This window comes from Nerophis ophidion, linkage group LG17 (assembly GCF_033978795.1).
Source record: "Nerophis ophidion isolate RoL-2023_Sa linkage group LG17, RoL_Noph_v1.0, whole genome shotgun sequence".
Lineage (NCBI taxonomy): Eukaryota > Metazoa > Chordata > Actinopteri > Syngnathiformes > Syngnathidae > Nerophis > Nerophis ophidion.
The window spans coordinates 10,780,482-10,800,665 of NC_084627.1; the positions used below are offsets into that span (position 1 = coordinate 10,780,482).

Sequence of the window (20,184 nt, forward strand, 5' to 3'; positions counted from 1 at the left end):
AACAAATCTTGATGTACGAAGCTCTGCAACTCTTGTGCCACCTTCAGAAACTATAACACTAGAAAACACCAGTCCTGATGTACCAAGCACCAAATCTTCTCAATGGACAACACCGCAATTAACTTCAACTATTACTGATGTACGAAGCTCTACACCTCTTATGACAACTTCAGAAACTACAACACAACCAGAAACAACCAGGCTTGATGTACCAAGTACCAAATCTTCTCAATGGACACAACCTCGTGAATTAACTACAACTCTAGAAACAAACAGTTCTGATGTACCAAGCCCCACAACGCTGATTTTGACAACCACTCCTCAACTAACTAATACGATGCCAGTAATAACCAGTCGTGAGGTACGAAGCTCAACAACTACTTTGGCACCTTCAGAAACAACAACACCAGGAAGGACCATTTCTGATGCACCAAGCACCAAATCTTCTCATTGGTCAACACCTCCTGAATTAACTACAATACAAGAAACAACCAGTCCTGATGTACCAAGCCCTACAACTCCACTTGTAACAACCACTTCTGAACCAACTGATATGATGGTCTTAACAACCAGTCATGTACAAAGCCCTACAACTCTTATGGCCCCTTCAAAAACTACAGCACCACCAGAAAACACAAGTCCTGATGTACCAAGCACCAAATCTTCTCAATGGACAACACCGCAATTAACTTCAACTATTACTGATGTACGAAGCTCTACACCTCTTATGACAACTTTGGAAATTACAACACAACCAGAAACAACCAGGCTTGATGTACCAAGCACCAAATCTTCTCAATGGACACAACCTCCTGAATTAACTACAACTCTAGTAACAAACAGTTCTGATGTACCAAGCTCCACAACGCTGATTTTGACAACCACTCCTGAACTAACTAATACGATGCCAGTAATAACCAGTCGTGAGGAACGAAGCTCAACAACTACTTTGGCACCTTCAGAAACAACACCAGAAAGGACCATTCCTGATGCACCAAGCACCAAATCTTACCATTGGTCAACATCTCCTGAATTAACTACAATACCAGAAACAACCAGTTCTTATGTACCAAGCCCTACAACTCCACTTGTAACAACCACTTCTGAACTAACTGATTTGGTGGCCTTAACCAGTCCTGATGTACAAAACCCTAGTACTCTTGTGACACCTTCAACACAACCAGAAACAACCATTGTTTATGTTGAAAGAACCATATCTTCTCATTGGTCAACACCTCTTGAAATAGCTACGACCGAAACGACAAGTACCGGTGAGGGAATCTCTACACCGCTTGTGACACCTTCAGAAACGACCGAAACAGCCAGTTCTGACTTGCCAACTACCAAAGCTTTGGAGGGGCCGGCGCCTCTTGAATTAACAGATGCAACACTAAAAACAACCACTAATGATGTACCAAGCACCAAATCTTCAATTTGGCCAATACCTACTGAATCAACAACTATAACACAAGAAACAACCAGTCCTGATGTACCAAGCCCCAAATCTTCTCAATGGACAAAACCTCCCGAATTAACTACAATTCTAGAAACAACCAGTACTGATTTACGAAGCCCTACAAATCATCTGACACTCTCAAAGACTACTACATTACCAGCAATAGTCAGTCCCGATGTCCCAATCACAATATCTTATCAATGGCCAACGTCCTCTGAATTAATAAAAACATCAGAAAAAAACAGTACTGATGTACCAAGCCTCACAACACCACTTGTGATAACCACTTCTGAACAAGCTAATGCGATGGCAGGAATAACCAGTCTTGATGTACTAAGCTCTGCAACCCTTGTGCCATCTTCAGAAACTACAACACCAGACAACACCGGTCCTGATGTACCAAGAACTTCAGAAACAACCATTACTGATGTACGAAGCTCTACAACTCTTGTGACAACTTCAGAAACTACAATACAACCAGAAACAACCAGTTATGATGTACCAAGCCCCGCAACGCCAATTGGGACAACCACTTCTCAACCAACTAATACGATGCCAGTAATAACCAGTCGTGAGGTACGAAGCTCAACTCTTTTGGCACCTTCAGAAACTACAACACCAGAAAGGACAATTTCTGATGCACCAAGCACCAAATCTTCTCATTGGTCAACACCTCCTGAATTAACAACTACAATACAAGAAACAAGCAGTCCTGATGTACCAAGCCCTACATCTCCACTTGTAAAAACCACTTCTGAACCAACTGATATAATTGTCTTATCAACCAGTCATGTACAAAGCCCTACAACTATTGTGACACCTTCAAAAACTACAACACAACCAGAAACAACCAGTCCTGATGCACCAACTTCTCAATGGCCAACATCCCCTGAATTAACTACAACATCAAAAACAACCAGTCCTGATGTACCAAGCACCAAATCTTCTCAATTGACAACACCTCAATTAACTTCAACTTCAGAAACAACCATTACTGATGTACGAAGCTCTACAACTCTTGTGACACCTTCAGAAACTACAACACAACCAGAAACAACCAGTCCTAATGTACCTACTTCTCAATGGCCAACATCCCCTGAATTAACTACAACGTCAAAAACAACCAGTCCTGATGTACCAAGCACCAGATCTTCTCAATTGACAACACCTCAATTAACTTCAACTTCAGAAACAACCATTACTGATGTACAAAGATCTACAACTCTTGTGACACCTTCAGAAACTACAACACAACCAGAAACAACCAGTTCTGATGTAACAAGCCTTACAACGCCAATTGGGACAATCACTTCTCAACCAACTAATACGATGCCAGTAATAACCAGTCGTGAGGTACGAAGCTCAACTCTTTTGGCACCTTCAGAAACTACAACACCAGAAAGGACCATTCCTGATGCACCAAGCACCAAATCTTCTCATTGGTCAACACCTCCTGAATTAACAACTACAATACAAGAAACAAGCAGTCCTGATGTACCAAGCCCTACAACTCCACTTGTAACAACCACTTCTGAACCAACTGATATAATGGTCGTATCAACCAGTCATGTACAAAGCCCTACAACTATTGTGACACCTTCAAAAACTACAACACAACCAGAAACAACCAGTCCTGATGCACCAACTTCTCAATGGCCAACATCCCCTGAATTAACTACAACATCAAAAACAACCAGTCCTGGTGTACCAAGCACCAAATCTTCTCAATTGACACCTCAATTAACTTCAACTTCAGAAACAACCATTACTGATGTACGAAGATTTACAACTCTTGTGACACCTTCAGAAACTACAATACAACCGGAAACAACCAGTTCTGATGTACCAAGCCCCGCAACGCCAATTGGGACAACCACTTCTCAACCAACTAATACGATGCCAGTAATAACCAGTCGTGAGATACGAAGCTCAGCAACTCCTTTGGCACCTTCAGAAACTACAACACCAGAAAGGACCATTCCTGATGCACCAAGCACCAAATCTTTTCATGGGTCAACACTTCATGAATTAACAACTACAATACAAGAAACGACCAGTCCTGATGTACCAAGCCCTACAACTCCACTTGTAACCACCACTTTTGAACCAACTGATATGATAGTCTTATCAACCAGTCATGTACAAAGCCCTACAACTATTGTGACACCTTCAAAAATTACAACACAACCAGAAACAACTAGTCCTGATGTACCAAGCCCCAAATCTTCTCAATGGCCAATATCCCCTAAATTAACTACAACACCAGAAACAACCAGTCCTGGTGTACCAAGCCCTACAACTCTACTTGTAACAACCACTTCTGAACCAACTGATATGATGCTCTTAACAACCAGTCATGTACAAAGCCCCACAACTCTTGTGAAACCTTCAAAAACTACAACACAACCAGAAATAACCATTCCTGATTGGCCAAGCACCAAATCTTCTCAATGGCCAACATCCCCTGAATTAACTACATCAAAAACAATCAGTACTGATGTAAGTATCCCTACATTTCGTGTGACACCTTCAGAAAGTACAACACCAGAAACCACCAGTACTGATGTACCAAGCACCAAATCGTTTCAATGGCCAACACCTCATTTAACTGGAACTCCAGAAACAACCATTACTGATGTACAAAGCCAAACAACTCTTGTGACACCTTCAGATACTACAAAACCAGAAACAACCAGTCCTGCTTGGCCAAGCACCAAATCTTCTCAATGGCCAGCATCCCTTGAAGTAACTACATCAAAAACAAGTCTTGATGTAGAAAGTCTCACAACACCACTTGTAACAACCACTTCTGTACCAACTAATGTGATGGCAGTAATAACCCGTCCTGATGTAAGAAGCTCTACAACTCTTGTGCCACCTTCAGAAACTACACCAGAAAACACCAGTCCTGATGTACCAAGCCCCACAATTCCAGTTTTGACAGCCACTTCTGAACCAATTATCACCTTGCGATTAGTAACCAGTCTTAATGTACCTAGCCTTACAACTCTTGTGACACCCTCAAAAAAAACTACCTTGCCAGAAACAACCAGTTCTGTTGTACCAAGCACAAAATCTTTTAATTGGCCATCGCCTCCTGAATCAACAAGTACAACCAGTTCTGATGTACCAAGCACCAAATCTTCTCAATGGAAAACACTTCAATTAACTTCAACTTCAGAAAAAAACCTGACTGATGTGCGTATCTCTACAGCTCTTGTGACACCTTCAGAAACTACAACACAACTAGAAACAACCGGTCCTGATGTACCAAGCACCACATCTTCTCAATGGCCAACATCCCCTCAACCTGAATTAACTACACCAGAAAACACCAGTCCTGATGTACCAAGCACCAAATCTTCTCAATGGACAACACCGCAATTAACTTCAACTTTAGAAACAACTATTACTGATGTACGAAGCTCTACACCTCTTATGACAACTTCAGAAACTACAACACAACCAGAAACAACCAGGCTTGATGTACCAAGCACCAAATCTTCTCAATGGACACAAGCTCCTGAATTAACTACAACTCTAGAAACAAACAGTTTTGATGTACCAAGCCCCACAACGCTGATTTTGACAACCACTTCTCAACTAATTAATACGATGCCAGTAATAACCAGTCGTGAGGTACGAAGCTCAACAACTACTTTGGCACCTTCAGAAACAACACCAGAAAGGATAATTCCTGATGCACCAAGCACCAAATCTTCTCATTGGTCAACACCTCCTGAATTAACTACAATACAAGAAACGAGTCCTGATGTACCAAGCCCTACAACTCTACTTGTAACAACCACTTCTGAACCAACTGATATGATGGTCTTAACAACCAGTCATGTACAAAGCCCTACAACTCTTATGGCACCTTCAAAAACTACAGCACAACCAGAAATAACCAGTCCTGATGGGCCAAGCACCAAATCTTCTCAATGGACGACACTTCAATTAACTTCAACTTCCGTAAAAACCCTGACTGATGTGCGTATCGCTACAACTTTTGTGACACCCTCAGAAACTACAAAACAAATAGAAACAACCAGTCCTGATATACCAAGCCCCACAACGCCACTTGTGACAACCACTTCTCAACCAACAAATATGATGTCAGTAATAACCAGTCCTGGTGTACGAAGCTCAACAACCCCTCTGGCACCTTCAGAAACTACAACACCAGAAAGTACCAGTCCTGATGCACCAAGGACCAAATCTTACCATTGGTCAACATCTCCTGCATTAACAACTACAATACCAGAAACAACCAGTTCTTATGTACCAAGCCCTACAACTCCACTTGTAGCAACCACTTCTAAACTAACTGATTTGGTGGCCTTAACCAGTCCTGATGTACAAAACCCTAGTACTCTTGTGACACCTTCAACACAACCAGAAACAACCATTGTTTATGTTGAAAGTACCATATCTTCTCATTGGTCAACACCTCTTGAAATAGCTACGACCGAAAAGACAAGTACCGATGAGGGAATCCCTACACCGCTTGTGACACCTTCAGAAACGACCGAAACAGCCAGTTCTGACTTGCCAACTACCAAATCTTTGGAGGGGCCGCCGCCTCTTGAATTAACAGATGCAACACTAAAAACAACCTCTAATGATGTACCAAGCACCAAATCTTCAATTTGGCCAATACCTACTGAATCAACAACTATAACACAAGAAACAACCAGTCCTGATGTACCAAGCCCCAAATCTTCTCAATGGACAAAACCTCCCGAATTAACTACAATTCTAGAAACAACCAGTACTGATGTACGAAACCCTACAAATCATCTGACACTCTCAGAGACTACTACATTACCAGCAATAGTCAGTCCCGATGTCCCAATCACAATATCTTATCAATGGCCAACATCCTCTGAATTATTAAAAACATCAGAAAAAAACAGTACTGATGTACCAAGCCTCACAACACCACTTGTGATAACCACTTCTGAACAAGCTAATGCGATGGCAGGAATAACCAGTCTTGATGTACTAAGCTCTGCAACTCTTATGCCATCTTCAGAAACTACAACACCAGACAACACTGGTCCTGATGTACCAAGCACCAAATCATCTCAATGGCCAACATCCCCTGAATTAAAAACATCAGAAACAACTAGTCCTGATGTACCAAGCACCAAATCTTCTCAATGGCAAACACCTCAATTAACTTCAACTTCAGAAACAACCATTACTGATGTGCAAAGCTCTACAACTCTTGTGACACGTTCAGAAACTACAACTCAACCACAAACAACCAGTTCTGATGTACCGAGCCTCACACCGCCAACTGTGACAACCACTTCTCAACTAACTAATACGATGCCAGTAATAACCAGTCGTGAGGTACCAAGCTTAACTCCTTTGGCACCTTCAGAAACTACTACACCAGAAAGGACCATTCCTGATGCACCAAGCACCCTATCTTCTCATTGGTCAACACCTCCTGAATTAACTACAATACAAGATTCAACCAGTCCTGATGTACCAAGCCCCACAACTCCAGTTGTCACAACCACTTCTGAACCAAATATTACCTCGCAAGCAATAACTAGCCCTATTGCACTCAGCCCTACAGCTCAGTTGAAAACCTCAAAAAAAACAACCTTGCCAGAAACAATCAGTTCTGTTGTACCAAGCACCAAATCTTCTCATTGGCTGACACATGCCGAATCGTCAACTACAACAGCAAAAACAAGTCCTAATATACTCAGCACTAAATATTTTACTTGGTCCTCATCTCCCCAACCAACAACTAATCCACTAAAAGTTGCCAGTCCTGATGTACCAAGCACCAATTCTTATAATTGGCCAAGACCTCCTGAATCACCAACTGCAACACCAAAAACCAGTCTGGATAAACAAAGCACAGACTCTTCAAATTGGACAGCACCATTTAAATTAACAACTATAGAAACAACCAGCTCTCATGTACTAAACCCTACAACTCCACATATTGGAATCCCTACTACACCAACTATCACCTTGCAGGGAATAACCAGTCCTTACTTCCGAAACCCTACCACTCTTGTGACACCCTCAAAAAAAACTACTACCTTACCAGAAACTACCAGTCCTGATGTACCAAGCGCCAAATCTTCTAATCGGCCAACCGCTTATACACCAGAAACAACCAGTACTGATGTGCGAAGCCCTACAACACTTGTGATACCTTCAGAATCTAAAATATCAGAAAAAAACAGTCATTATATACTAACCACCAAATCTTCTAATTGGCCAACACCTCCTGAATCAACAACTAAACTACCAGAAAATAACAGTCCTGATATACCGACCACCAAATCTTCTGATGGGCCAGCAGCATCTCAATCAACAACTACAACACCAGAAACAACCATTACTGATGTATCAAGCACCGAATCGTCTGATTGGCTAACACCTCCTAAAATAACTACAACGCCAGATACAACCAGCACTAAAGTACGTAGCCTTACAACTCTTGTGACACCCTCAGAAACACCTATTGTGCCAGCAACAATTATTCTTGACATACCAAGCACCGAAGCCTCTTATTGGCAAACACCTACTGAAGCAACAATTTCAACACCAGAAACAACCAGCCCAGATGTACCAAGCACCACAACTTCATTTGTGACAAGCCTCTCTGAACCAATTATAACCTTGCCCGAAACAACCAGTTCTTATGTACGGCGCTTTACAACTCTTGTCACAACCTCTGTTAAATTAACTGCAACACTTGGCACAGCTATACGCAGAAGACCTAACTTTGGCAGCAGGCCCGGACACAACTGGCCGGTTGAAGGGGGTAGGCCTGTACACAGCAGCAGGCCGGACAGCGATGGTAGCCCTGAACACAGTTGGCCCGTCGACGGGGGCAGGCCTGTACACTTCAGCAGGCCAGACAGTGGTGGCAGGCCCGGACACAGCTGGCCTGTCTACGGGGGCAGGCCCGGACACAGCTGGCCTGTGGACGGTGGGAGGCCCGTACACAGCAGCAGGCCGGACAGCGATGGTAGCTCCGAACACAGTTGGCCCGTCGACGGGGGCAGGCCTGTACACAGCAGCAGGCCGGACAGTGGCGGCAGGCCCGGACACCGCTGGCCTGTAGACGGGGGAAGGCCTGTACACATTAGCAGGCCGGCCAGCGGCGGCAGGCCCGGACACAGCTGGCCTGTCGACGGGGGCAGGCCCGGTGATAGCAGTCTTGATGAACCAAGCAACAAGACTCCCCTCGAGACATCCCCTTTAGAACTAAGTACCGCCCCACTACCGACTGTCGTACCAAGTTCCCAAGATCTACTCAGCATTACAACTCCTCTTGTGAAAACCGCTTCTGAACATACTATTACCTTGGCAGAAATAACCAGTTCTGATGTACAAAGCCTTGCAACTTATGTCACTAACCCTTCTGAATCAAAAGCCACCACACCTGGCACAACCGTAGACGGAAAACTTAACATTGGCAGCAGGCCCGGACACAGCTGGCCTTTCGACGGGGGCAGGCCTGTACACAGCAACAGGCCAGATGTTGGCGGCCGGCCCGGACACAGCTGGCCCGTTGACGGTGGCAGACCCGTACACAGCAGCAGGCCGGACAGCAAAGGTAGCCCCGAACACAGGTGGCCTGTTGACGGGGGAAGACCCGTACACAGCAGCAGTCCGGGCAGTGGCGGCAGGCCCGGACACAGCTGGCCCGTTGACGGTGGAAGGCCTGTTCATGGTAGCAGGCCAGACAGCGGCGAAAGGCCAGTACACAGTTGGCCTGTCGACGGGGGTAGGCCTGTACACAGCAGCAGGCCGGACAGCGGCGGCAGGCCCGGACACAACTGGCCTGTTGACGGGGGCAGGCCTGTACAGAGCTGGCCTGTTGACGAGGGCAGGCCCGGTGATAGCAATCTTGATGAACCAAGCAACAAAACTCCCCTCGAGACATCCCCCTTAGAACCAAGTACCACCCCACTACCAACTAGTGTCGTACCAAGCTCCCCAACCATTCTTTTGACACCTTCTAAATCAACATTTTCTCCAAGAACCAGTCCTTATCTACCAAGCATTACAACTTCTCTTGTGACTACCCCTTCTGAACATACTATTACCTTGGCAGAAACAACCAGTTCTGATGTACAAAGCCTTGCAACTCATATCACTAACCCTTCTGAATCAAAAGCCACCACACCTGGCACAGCCGTACACAGAAGGCCTAACATTGGCGGCAGGCCGGGACACAGCTGGCCCGTCGACGGGGGCAGGCCCTTACACAGCAGCAGGCCGGACAGTGGCGGAAGACCCGTACACAGTTGGCCTGTCGACGGTGGAAGGCCTGTTCATAGCAGCAGGCCAGACAGCGGCGTAAGGCCCGGACACAGCTGGCCTGTCGATGGTGGAAGGCCTGTACATAGCAGCAGGCCGGACAGCGATGGTAGCCCGGAACACAGTTGGCCTGTCGACGGGGGCAGGCCTGTACACAGCAGCAGGCCGGACAGCGGCGGCAGGCCTGTACACAGCTGGCCTGTTGACGGGGGCAGGCCTGTACACAGCTGGCCTGTTGACGGGGGCAGGCCTGTACACAGCTGGCCTGTTGATGGGGGCAGGCCTGTACACAGCAGCAGGCCCGGACACAGCTGGCCTGTTGACGGGGGCAGGCCCGGTGATAGCAATCTTGATGAACCAAGCAACAAAACTCCCCTCGAGACATCCCCCTTAGAACCAAGTACCACCCCACTACCAACTAGTGTCGTACCAAGCTCCCCAACCATTCTTTTGACACCTTCTAAATCAACATTTTCTCCAAGAACCAGTCCTTATCTACCAAGCATTACAACTTCTCTTGTGACTACCCCTTCTGAACATACTATTACCTTGGCAGAAACAACCAGTTCTGATGTACAAAGCCTTGCAACTCATATCACTAACCCTTTTGAATCAAAAGCCACCACACCTGGCACAGCCGTACACAGAAGGCCTAACATTGGCGGCAGGCCGGGACACAGCTGGCCCGTCGACGGGGGGAGGCCCTTACACAGCAGCAGGCCGGACAGTGGCGGAAGACCCGTACACAGTTGGCCTGTCGACGGTGGAAGGCCTGTTCATAGCAGCAGGCCGGACAGCGGCGGAGGGCCCGGACACAGCTGGCCTGTCGAGGGGGGCAGGCCTGTACATAGCAGCAGGCCGGACAGCGGCGGCAGGCCCGGACACAGCTGGCCCATTGACGGTGGAAGGCCTGTTCATAGCAGCAGGCCAGACAGCGGCGGAAGGCCCGGACACAGTTGGCCTGTCGATGGGGGCAGGCCTGTACACAGCAGCAGGCCGGACAGCAGCGGCAGGCCCGGACACCGCTGGCCTGTTGACGGGGAAAGGCCCGGGGATAGCAATCTTGAGGAACCAAGCAACAAGACTCCCCTCGAGACACCCCCTTTAGAACTAAGTATTACCCCACTAATGACTGTCGTACCAAGTTCCCCAACTATTCTTTTGACACCTTCTAAATCAACATTTTCACTAAGAACCAGTCCTGATTTACAAAGCATTACAACTCTTCTTGTGACTACCCCTTCTGAACATACTATTACCTTGGCAGAAACAACCAGTTCTGATGTACAAAGCCTTGCAACTTATGTCACTAACCCTTCTGAATCAAAAGCCACCACACCTGGCACAACCGTAGACGGAGAACTTAACATTGGCAGCAGGCCCGGACACAGCTGGCCCGTTGACGGTGGAAGGCCTGTACACAGCAGAAGGCCGGACAGCAAAGGTAGCCCCGAACACAGGTGGCCTGTTGACGGGGGCAGACCCGTACACAGCAGCAGTCCGGACAGTGGGGCTAGGCCCGGACACAGCTGGCCCGTTGACGGTGGAAGGCCTGTTCATGGCAGCAGGCCAGACAGCGGCGAAAGGCCAGTACACAGCTGGCCTGTCGATGGTGGAAGGCCTGTACACAGCAGCAGGCCGGACAGCGACGGTAGCCCGGAACACAGTTGGCCTGTCAACGGGGGTAGGCCTGTACACAGCAGCAGGCCGGACAGCAGCGGCAGGCCCGGACACCGCTGGCCTGTTGACGGGGACAGGCCTGTACACAGCAGCAGGCCCGGACACAGCTGGCCTGTTGACGGGGGCAGGCCCGGTGATAGCAGTCTTGACGAACCAAGCATCAAAACTCCCCTCGAGACTTCCCCCTTAGAACCAAGTACCACCCCACTACCAACTAGTGTCATACCAAGCTCCCCAACCATTCTTGTGACTACCCCTTCTGAACATACTATTACCTTGGCAGAAAAAAACAGTTCTGATGTACAAAGCCTTGCAACTCATGTCACTAACCCTTCTGAATCAAAAGCCACCACACCTGGCACAGCCGTACACAGAAGGCCTAACATTGGCGGCAGGCCGGGACACAGCTGGCCCGTCGACGGGGGCAGGCCCTTACACAGCAGCAGGCCAGACAGCGGCGGAAGGCCCGGACACAGCTGGCCTGTCGATGGTGGAAGGCCTGTACACAGCAGCAGGCCGGACAGCGATGGTAGCCCGGAACACAGTTGGCCTGTCGACGGGGGCAGGCCTGTACACAGCAGCAGGCCGGACAGCAGCGGCAGGGCCGGACACCGCTGGCCTGTTGACGGGGACAGGCCTGTACACAGCAGCAGGCCCGGACACAGCTGGCCTGTTGACGGGGGAAGGCCCGGTGATAGCGGTCTTGATGAACCAAGCAACAAAACTCCCCTCGAGACATCCCCCTTAGAACCAAGTACCACCCCACTACCAACTAGTGTCGTACCAAGCTCCCCAACTATATTTTTGACACCTTCTAAATCAACATTTTCACTAAGAACCAGTCCTGATCTACCAAGCATTACAACTCCTTTTGTGACTACCCCTTCTGAACATACTATTACCTTGGCAGAAACAACCAGTTCTGATGTACAAAGCCTTGCAACTCATTTCACTAACCCTTCTGAATCAAAAGCCACCACACCTGGCACAACCGTAGACGGAAAACTTAACATTGGCAGCAGGCCTGGACACAGCTGGCCTGTCCACAACAACAGGCCAAACATTGGCGGCAGGCCCGGACACAGCTGGCCTGTCGATGGTGGAAGGCCTGTACACAGCAGCAGGCCCGGACACCGCTGGCCTGTTGACGGGGGAAGGCCCGGGGATAGCAATCTTGAGGAACCAAGCAACAAAACTCCCCTCGAGACATCCCCCTTAGAACCAAGTACCACCCCACTACCAACTAGTGTCGTACCAAGCTCCCCAACTATTCTTTTGACACCTTCTAAATTTTCACTAAGAACCAATGCTTATCTACCAAGCATTACAACTCCTCTTGTGACTACCCCTTCTGAACATACTATTACCTTGGCAGAAACAACCACTTCTGATGTACAAAGCCTTGCAACTCATGTCACTAACCCTTATGAATCAAAAGCCACCACACCTGGCACAGCCGTACACAAAAGGCCTAACATTGGCGGCAGGCCGGGACACAGCTGGCCCGTCGACGGTGGAAGGCCCGTACACAGCAGCAGGCCGGACAGCGATAGAAGCCAGGAACACAGCTGGCCTGTTGACTGGGGAAGGCCCGTACACATCAGCAGGCCGGACAGCGGCGGTAGGCTCGGACACAACTGGTCTGTCGACCGGGGCAGGCCCGGGCATAGCAGTCTTGATGAACCAAGCAACAAGACTCCCCTCGAGAAATCTCCTTTAGAACCAAGTACCACCCCACTACCAACTAGTGTCGTACCAAGATCCCCAACTATTCTTTTGACACCTTCTAAGTCACAATTTTTACTAAGAACCAGTGCTTATCTACCAAGCATTACAACTCCTCTTGTGACTACCCCTTCTGAACATACTATTACCTTGGCAGAAACAACCAGTTCTGATGTACAAAGCCTTGCAACTCATGTCACTAACCCTTATGAATCAAAAGCCACCACACTAGGCACAGCCGTACATAGAAGGCCTAACATTGGTGGCAGGCCAGGACACAGCTGGCCCGTCGACGGGGGCAGGCCCGTACACATCAGCAGGCCGGACAGCGGCGGTAGGCTCGGACACAACTGGTCTGTCGACCGGGGCAGGCCCGGGCATAGCAGTCTTGATGAACCAAGCAACAAGACTCCCCTCGAGAAATCTCCTTTAGAAACAAGTACCACCCCACTACCAACTAGTGTCGTACCAAGATCCCCAACTATTCTTTTGACACCTTCTAAATCAAAATTTTTACTAAGAACCAGTGCTTATCTACCAAGCATTACAACGCCTTTTGTGACTACCCCTTCTGAACATACTATTACCTTGGCAGAAACAACCAGTTCTGATGTACAAAGCCTTGCAACTCATATCACTAATCCTTCTGAATCAAAAGCCACCACACTAGGCACAGCCGTACATAGAAGGCCTAACATTGGTGGCAGGCCAGGACACAGCTGGCCCGTCGACGGGGGCAGGCCCGTACATAGCAGCAGGCCAGACAGCGGCGGAAGGCCCGGACACAGCTGGCCTGTCAAGGGGGACAGGCCTGTTCACGGCAGCAAGCCGGACAGTGGCGGTAGGCTCGGACACAACTGGCCTGTCGACGGGGGCAGACCCGTTCACAGCAGCAGTCTTAATGAAGCAAGCAACAAGGCTCCCCTTGAGAAATCTCCTTTAGAACCAAGTACCACTCCACTACCGAAAAGTGTCGTACCAAGCTCCCCAACCATTCTTTTGACACCTTCTGAATCAACATTTTCACTGAGAACCAGTCCTGATCTACCAAGCATCACAACTCCTCTTGTGACAACCCCTTCTGAACATACTATTACCTTGGCAAAAACAACCAGTTCTGATGTACGAAGCCTTGCGACTCATGTCACTAACCCTTCTGAATCAAAAGCCACCACACCTGGCAGAGCCGTACACAGAAGGCCTAACATTGGCGGCTGGCCCGTTGATGGGGGCAGGCCTGTACTTAGCAGCAGGCCAGACAGCGGTAGCAGGCCCGGACACAGCTGGCCTGTCGATGGCGGCAGGCCCGGACACAGCTGGCCCGTTGACGGTGGAAGGCCTGTACACAGCAGCAGGCCGGACAGCGATGGTAACCCGGAACACAGTTGGCCTGTCGACGGGGACAGCGGCGGCAGGCCTGGACACAGCTGGCCTGTCGACGGGGGCAGGCCTGCACACAGCTGGCCTGTCGACGGGGGCAGGCCTGTTGACGGGGGCAGGCCTGTAAAAAGCAGCAGGCCGGACAGCGGCGGCAGGCTCGGACACAACTGGCCTGTAGACGGGGGCAGGCCCGGTGATAGCAGTCTTAATGAACCAAGCCACAAGAATCCCCTCGAGACATCCCCTTTAGAACCAAGTACCACCCCACTACTGACTGTCGTACCAAACTCCCCAACTATTCTTTTGACACCTTCTGAATCAACATTTTCACTAAGACCCAGTCCTGATCTATCAAGAATTGCAACTCTTCTTGTGACTACCCCTTCTCAACATACTATTACCTTGGCAGAAACAACCAGTTCTGATGTACAAATCCTTGCAACTCATGTCACTAACCCTTCTGAATCAAAAGCCACCACACCTGGCACAGCCGTACACAGAAGGCCTAACATTGGAGGCAGGCCCGGACACAGCTGGCCCATCAAAGGGGGAAGACCAGTACACAGCAGCAGGCCGGACAGCGGCGGAAGGCCCGGACACAGCTGGCCTGTCGACAGTGGAAGACCCGTATACAGCAGTAGGCCGGACAGCGATGGTAGCCCGGAACACAGCTGGCCTGTCGATGGGGGCAGGCCTGAACACATCAGCAGGCCACACAGCGGCGGCAGGCCTGGACACAGCGCGCGTGTCGACGGGGGAAGACCTGTACACAGCAGCAGGCCGGACAGCGGCGGCAGGCCCGGACACAGCTGGCCTGTCGACGGGGGCAGGCCCGGGCATAGCATTCTTGATGAACCAAGCAACAACACTCCCCTGAAGACATCCCCTTTAGAACCAAGTACCACCCCACTATCGACTAGTGTCGTACTAAGCTCCCCAACTATTCTTTTGACACCTTCTAAATCAACATTTAGTCCTGATCTATCAAGCATTACAACGCCTTTTGTGACTACCCCTTCTGAACATACTACTACCATGGTAAAAACAACCAGTTCTGATGTACGAAGCCTTGCAACCCATGTCACTAACCCTTCTGAATCAAAAGCCACCACACCTGGCATAGCCATACACAGAAGGCCTAACATTGGCGGCAGGCCTGGACACAGCTGGCCCGTCGACGGGGGAAGGCCCGTACAGAGCAGCAGGCCGGACAGCGGCGGCAGGCCTGGACACAGCTGGCCTGTCGATGAGGGAAGGCCCGAGCATAGTAGCAGGCTGGACAGTGGCGGCAAGCTCGGACACAGCTGGCCAGTCGATGGGGGCAGGCCTGTACATGGCATTACCGGTGGTGACAAGCCGGACATGTTTGGGGATAGCAGTCCTGTTGAACTAAATATGACTCTTCCTGAAATATCTTCTTCTGAACAAAGTACTGCCCCACTAATGACTACTTTTGTCACAACCCCCTCTGAATTAACAACCACCATGCCTGGTACATCTTTACACAGAAGGCCTAACGTTGGCGGAAGGCCTGTACACAGGTGGCCCATCGCTGGAGGTGGAAGGCCTGGACACAGCTGGCCCATCGCCGGGGGTGGAAGGCCTGGAGACAGCCGGCCCATCGATGGGGGTGGAAGGCCTGGGCACAGCTGGCCTTTCTACGGGGGTGGAAGGCCTGGACACAGCTGGCCTATTGATGGGGGGGGCGTAAGGCCCGGGCAAAACCGGCCCATCGACGGTGGCGGAAGGCCCGGACACAGCCGGCCCATCGACTGGGGCGGAAGGCCCGGACACAGCCGGCCCATCAGCGGTGGCAGGCCCGGACATAGCTGGCCCGTCAACGGGGGCAGGCCCGGAATTAGCATGACTCCCCTCGAGACATCCCCCTTTGAACCAAGTACCAGCCCATTGACTATTATTGAACCAAGCACCACAACTCTTTTGACAACTTCTCAGTCAACAACGCCAGTAATAATCAGTCCTGAGCTACCAAGCATTACAACTTCGCTTGTGACAACCCCTTCTGAACCGTTTATTACATTGCCTGAAACAAACAATTCTGATATACAAAGCTTTATAACTCTTGTCACAACCCCTTTTGAGTCATTAGATACCACAACTGCCACAGCCATACAGAGCTGGCCTGTTGGCGGCAAGCCAGGACACACCTGGCCTGTTGACGGGGGCAGGCCTGTACATAGCAGTCACGGCGGTAGCAGCATGCCTGACCATGCCGAAAGGCCTGCAAGCAGTTGGCCCTTCATCGCGGGCAGGCTTGACAGTGACGACAGGCCCGAACACAATTGGTCAGTCGATGATGGCAGTCCCAAACACAGCAGGCTTGACGTTGGAAATAGGCCTGAAAGTGGCGACAGGTCCGACGTAGAAAGCAGGCCTGGACACAGGGTGCCATTAACAACCCGTTCTAATGTACTGAGCAAAAAAACTTCTCATTCGAAAATACATCCTGAATTAATAACTGCAGCGTCTGAAACAGCCAGTCGTTATGTATCAAGCACCACAACTTCACTTGTGAACACGCCTTTTGAACCAACTTTGACCTTGCCAGAAAAAACTAGTCCTTTTCTACAAAGTCCTACAAATCTTGTAACACTGTCGGAAATAACTACAACACCAAAATCAACCAGTCCTGATGTATACAGCACTACACCTGGGACAGACAGTTTTGATCTTCCAATCATTACAACTCCTCTGGTAACGTCTTCAGAACAAATGATTACTACTGCTAACTGTGGTGGCAAATCTGGACAAAGCAGGCCTGGACACAGCAGGCTTGACAGTGACGGCAGGCCCGGAAACAGGAGGCCTGGACAGAGCAGGCCCGACAGTGGCGGCAGGCCCGGTCAAAGGAGGCCTGACTGCTGTAGGCCCGGTCAAAGGAGGCCCGACGGTGGCGGCAGCAGGCCCGGTCAAAGGAGGCCCGACGGCGGCAGCAGGCCCGGTCAGAGGAGGCCCGATAGCAGCGGCAGGCCCGGCCAAAGGAGGCCTGACGTCAGCGGCGGAAGGCCTGGCCAAAAGAGACCCGGCAGCGGCGGCAGTCCCGGCCAACGGAGGCCCGACGACGGTGGCAGCAGGCCCGGCCAGCGGAGGCCCGACGGCGGTGGCGGCAGGCCTGGCCAGCGGAGGCCCGACGACTGTGGCGGCAAGCCTGGCCAGCGGAGGCCCGACGACTGTGGCGGCAAGCCCGGCCAGGGGAGGCCCGACGGCGGCGGCGGCAAGCCCGGCCAGCGGAGGCCAGAGGGCGGCGGCAAGCCCGGCCAGCGGAGGCCCGAGGACGGCGGCGGCGGCAAGCCCGGCCAGCGGAGGCCCGAGGACGGCGGCGGCGGCAAGCCCGGCCAGCGGAGGCACGAGGACGGCGGCGGCGGCAAGCCCGGCCAGCGGAGGCCCGAGGACGGCGGCGGCAGGCCCGGCCAGCGGAGGCCCGACGACGGCGGAAGGCCTGGACACCACAAACCCGGCAGCAGGCCCATCAATGGTGGTAGGCCCACATACAGCTACAACAATATCAAGCCTGGCCACGGTCAAAGCGGAAGGCCTGGACACAATAGGCCAGATCAAGGCGGCAAGCCATGTGACACCGACAATCCTGAACATGGTCAAAATTCAGAGAATGACCATGGCCACAACAAGAACTATAGCAAGCCGGGACAGAGCATCCCGGATCATGGCGGCAAGCCGGAACACGGCGGCAAGCCGGAACACAGCATGCCGGGACACGACAGGCCGGACCATGGCGGCGGGCCGGGACACAACAGGCCGGACCATGGCGGCGGGCCGGGACACAACAGGCCGGACCATGGCGGCGGGCCGGGACACAACAGGCCGGACCATGGCGGCGGGCCGGGACACAGCAAGCCGGACCATGGCGGCGGGCCGGGACACAACAAGCCGGACCATGGTGGCGGGCCGGGACACAGCAAGCCGGACCATGGCGGCGGGCCGGGACACAGCAAGCCGGACCATGGCGGCGGGCCGGGACACAGCAAGCCGGACCATGGCGGCGGGCCGGGACACAGCAAGCCGGACCATGGCGGCGGGCCGGGACACAGCAAGCCGGACCATGGCGGCGGGCCGGGACACAACAGGCCGGACCATGGTGGTGGGCCGCGAAACAGCAGGCCGGACGACGACGGTGGGCCCAAACAAATGCCTGACGCTCAATGAGGCCGGGCCAGTTGGAAACTTTTTCTTTGAATTGTGTGTTTCACTGTTTTTTTTTAGAATAAATTTAATGTGAAATTGCACATTTTTGTTGACTCATCTTTAGACTTTTTTCGTATCTGAATTTAAAACCCTTCCCGAGCTCTACATAACATGTAATGTGGTTCTTTAGTCAAAATTTTGCAAAGGTTGTTTTACAGACCTAATAATCTCTTTGGGACGTGCCGCTTTGTAGGCGGTTTTATTCACTTAGCTTCTGTATCAACTGTATCTGGTTGTTCTTCTCGCCGTCTTCGTTGTAATTTGAAGCGCTTCCATCGCGGGTCTACTGACCCGTGAGATTCGAACTATATGCTACATTGTATTAAAAATGGCAACATCGGAGGATGCATGTGCATATACGAGCCAGTCTGCCCCGCAACTTGGGCTTAAACAAACTTTATTGATCCACAATGAAAATTGTTCCACACAGTAGCTCAGTTACAAAGAATGGAAAAGATAATGCAGGTATAAAGTAGACTAAAAATGTACCATAGTAGCAATATAAATTATACTTTGGGTGAATTTGTGTCACATATGGATAACATGCTGACGTCACCGATGGCAGTTATGGAACTATAACGGAAGGCAAGATTTTTGCATCTTATTTTTGCCATGCTTCCATGGTTTGTTTTCATTTTTTGAGACATATTGCAGAAACAAAACAGTACTAATGTGGCTTTTTTCCTAATAGGGCCCCTTTAAATGTATTTGCACGTTATTTTATGTTATAACTGTACTATAAGGCACTCTTAATCATTTAATTTTCTCAAAATATGACTTATGGTTATAAATGTCAATGCGCCTAATGCAGTGGTCCCCAACCACCAGGCTCGATTGGTACCGGGCCGCAGAATTTTTTATTATTTTCTTTTTAATTAAATCAACAAACACAAGATACACTTATGATTAGTGGAACAACCCAAAACAATTCCCTTTTTCATGACCTCAGGACAAATTATCAAGCGTTGCCCGGTCCGCAGCTACAAAAAGGTTGGGGACCACTGGCCTAATGTACAGATTAATTCTGGTTCTGCTTGCCTACCTCGAAGCAATTTTATTTGTCACGTAGTGTAATGTTAAGTGTGACCAGTCGGTGGCAGTCACACAGAGACCAGAATTGTGTGTAGTGTAGAGTCATGTATAGAGTAGTGTATAGAGTCGTGTATAGAGAATATTTGTGTATAGAGCAGGGTGCACCAACGGGGTGCCCGTGGGCACCAGGTAGCCCGTAAGGACCAGATAAGTCGCCCGCTGGCCTGTTCTAAAAATAGCTCAAATAATACTTACCAGTGAGCTGCTGCCTCTATTTTCATCGCAGGGCCAACACAGACAACATTCACACTCACATTCACACACTAGGGCCAATTTAGTGTTGCCAATCAACCTATCCCCAGGTGCATGTCTTTGGAGGTGGG

At 50.2% G+C, this 20,184-nt stretch overlaps 2 protein-coding genes across 2 annotated transcripts in view; both read left to right on the forward strand.

Annotated features, from left to right (window-relative positions):
• The window catches only part of LOC133536648 (mucin-2-like), a 17,274-nt gene extending 9,177 nt beyond the window's left edge, over positions 1–8,097 (forward strand). Inside the window, exons 5-6 of the mRNA XM_061877269.1 lie at positions 1–7,050; positions 8,040–8,097. The exon at positions 1–7,050 is cut by the window's left edge and continues 1,043 nt beyond it. Of these exons, the coding sequence (XP_061733253.1) occupies positions 1–7,050; positions 8,040–8,097 (7,108 nt within the window). The remainder of the gene's footprint in view (positions 7,051–8,039) is intronic.
• Positions 8,098–17,278: 9,181 nt separating this feature from the next.
• Positions 17,279–18,730, forward strand: LOC133536649 (collagen alpha-1(III) chain-like). The gene has a single exon (XM_061877270.1). The coding sequence runs from the start codon at positions 17,279–17,281 to the stop codon at positions 18,728–18,730; it is 1,452 nt and encodes a 483-aa protein (XP_061733254.1).
• Positions 18,731–20,184: the final 1,454 nt, after the last annotated feature.

Excerpts from the sequence above, each read along its gene's own strand:
- LOC133536649 (XM_061877270.1), top strand. The coding sequence starts at position 17,279 with ATGATTACTACTGCTAACTGTGGTGGCAAATCTGGACAAAGCAGGCCT.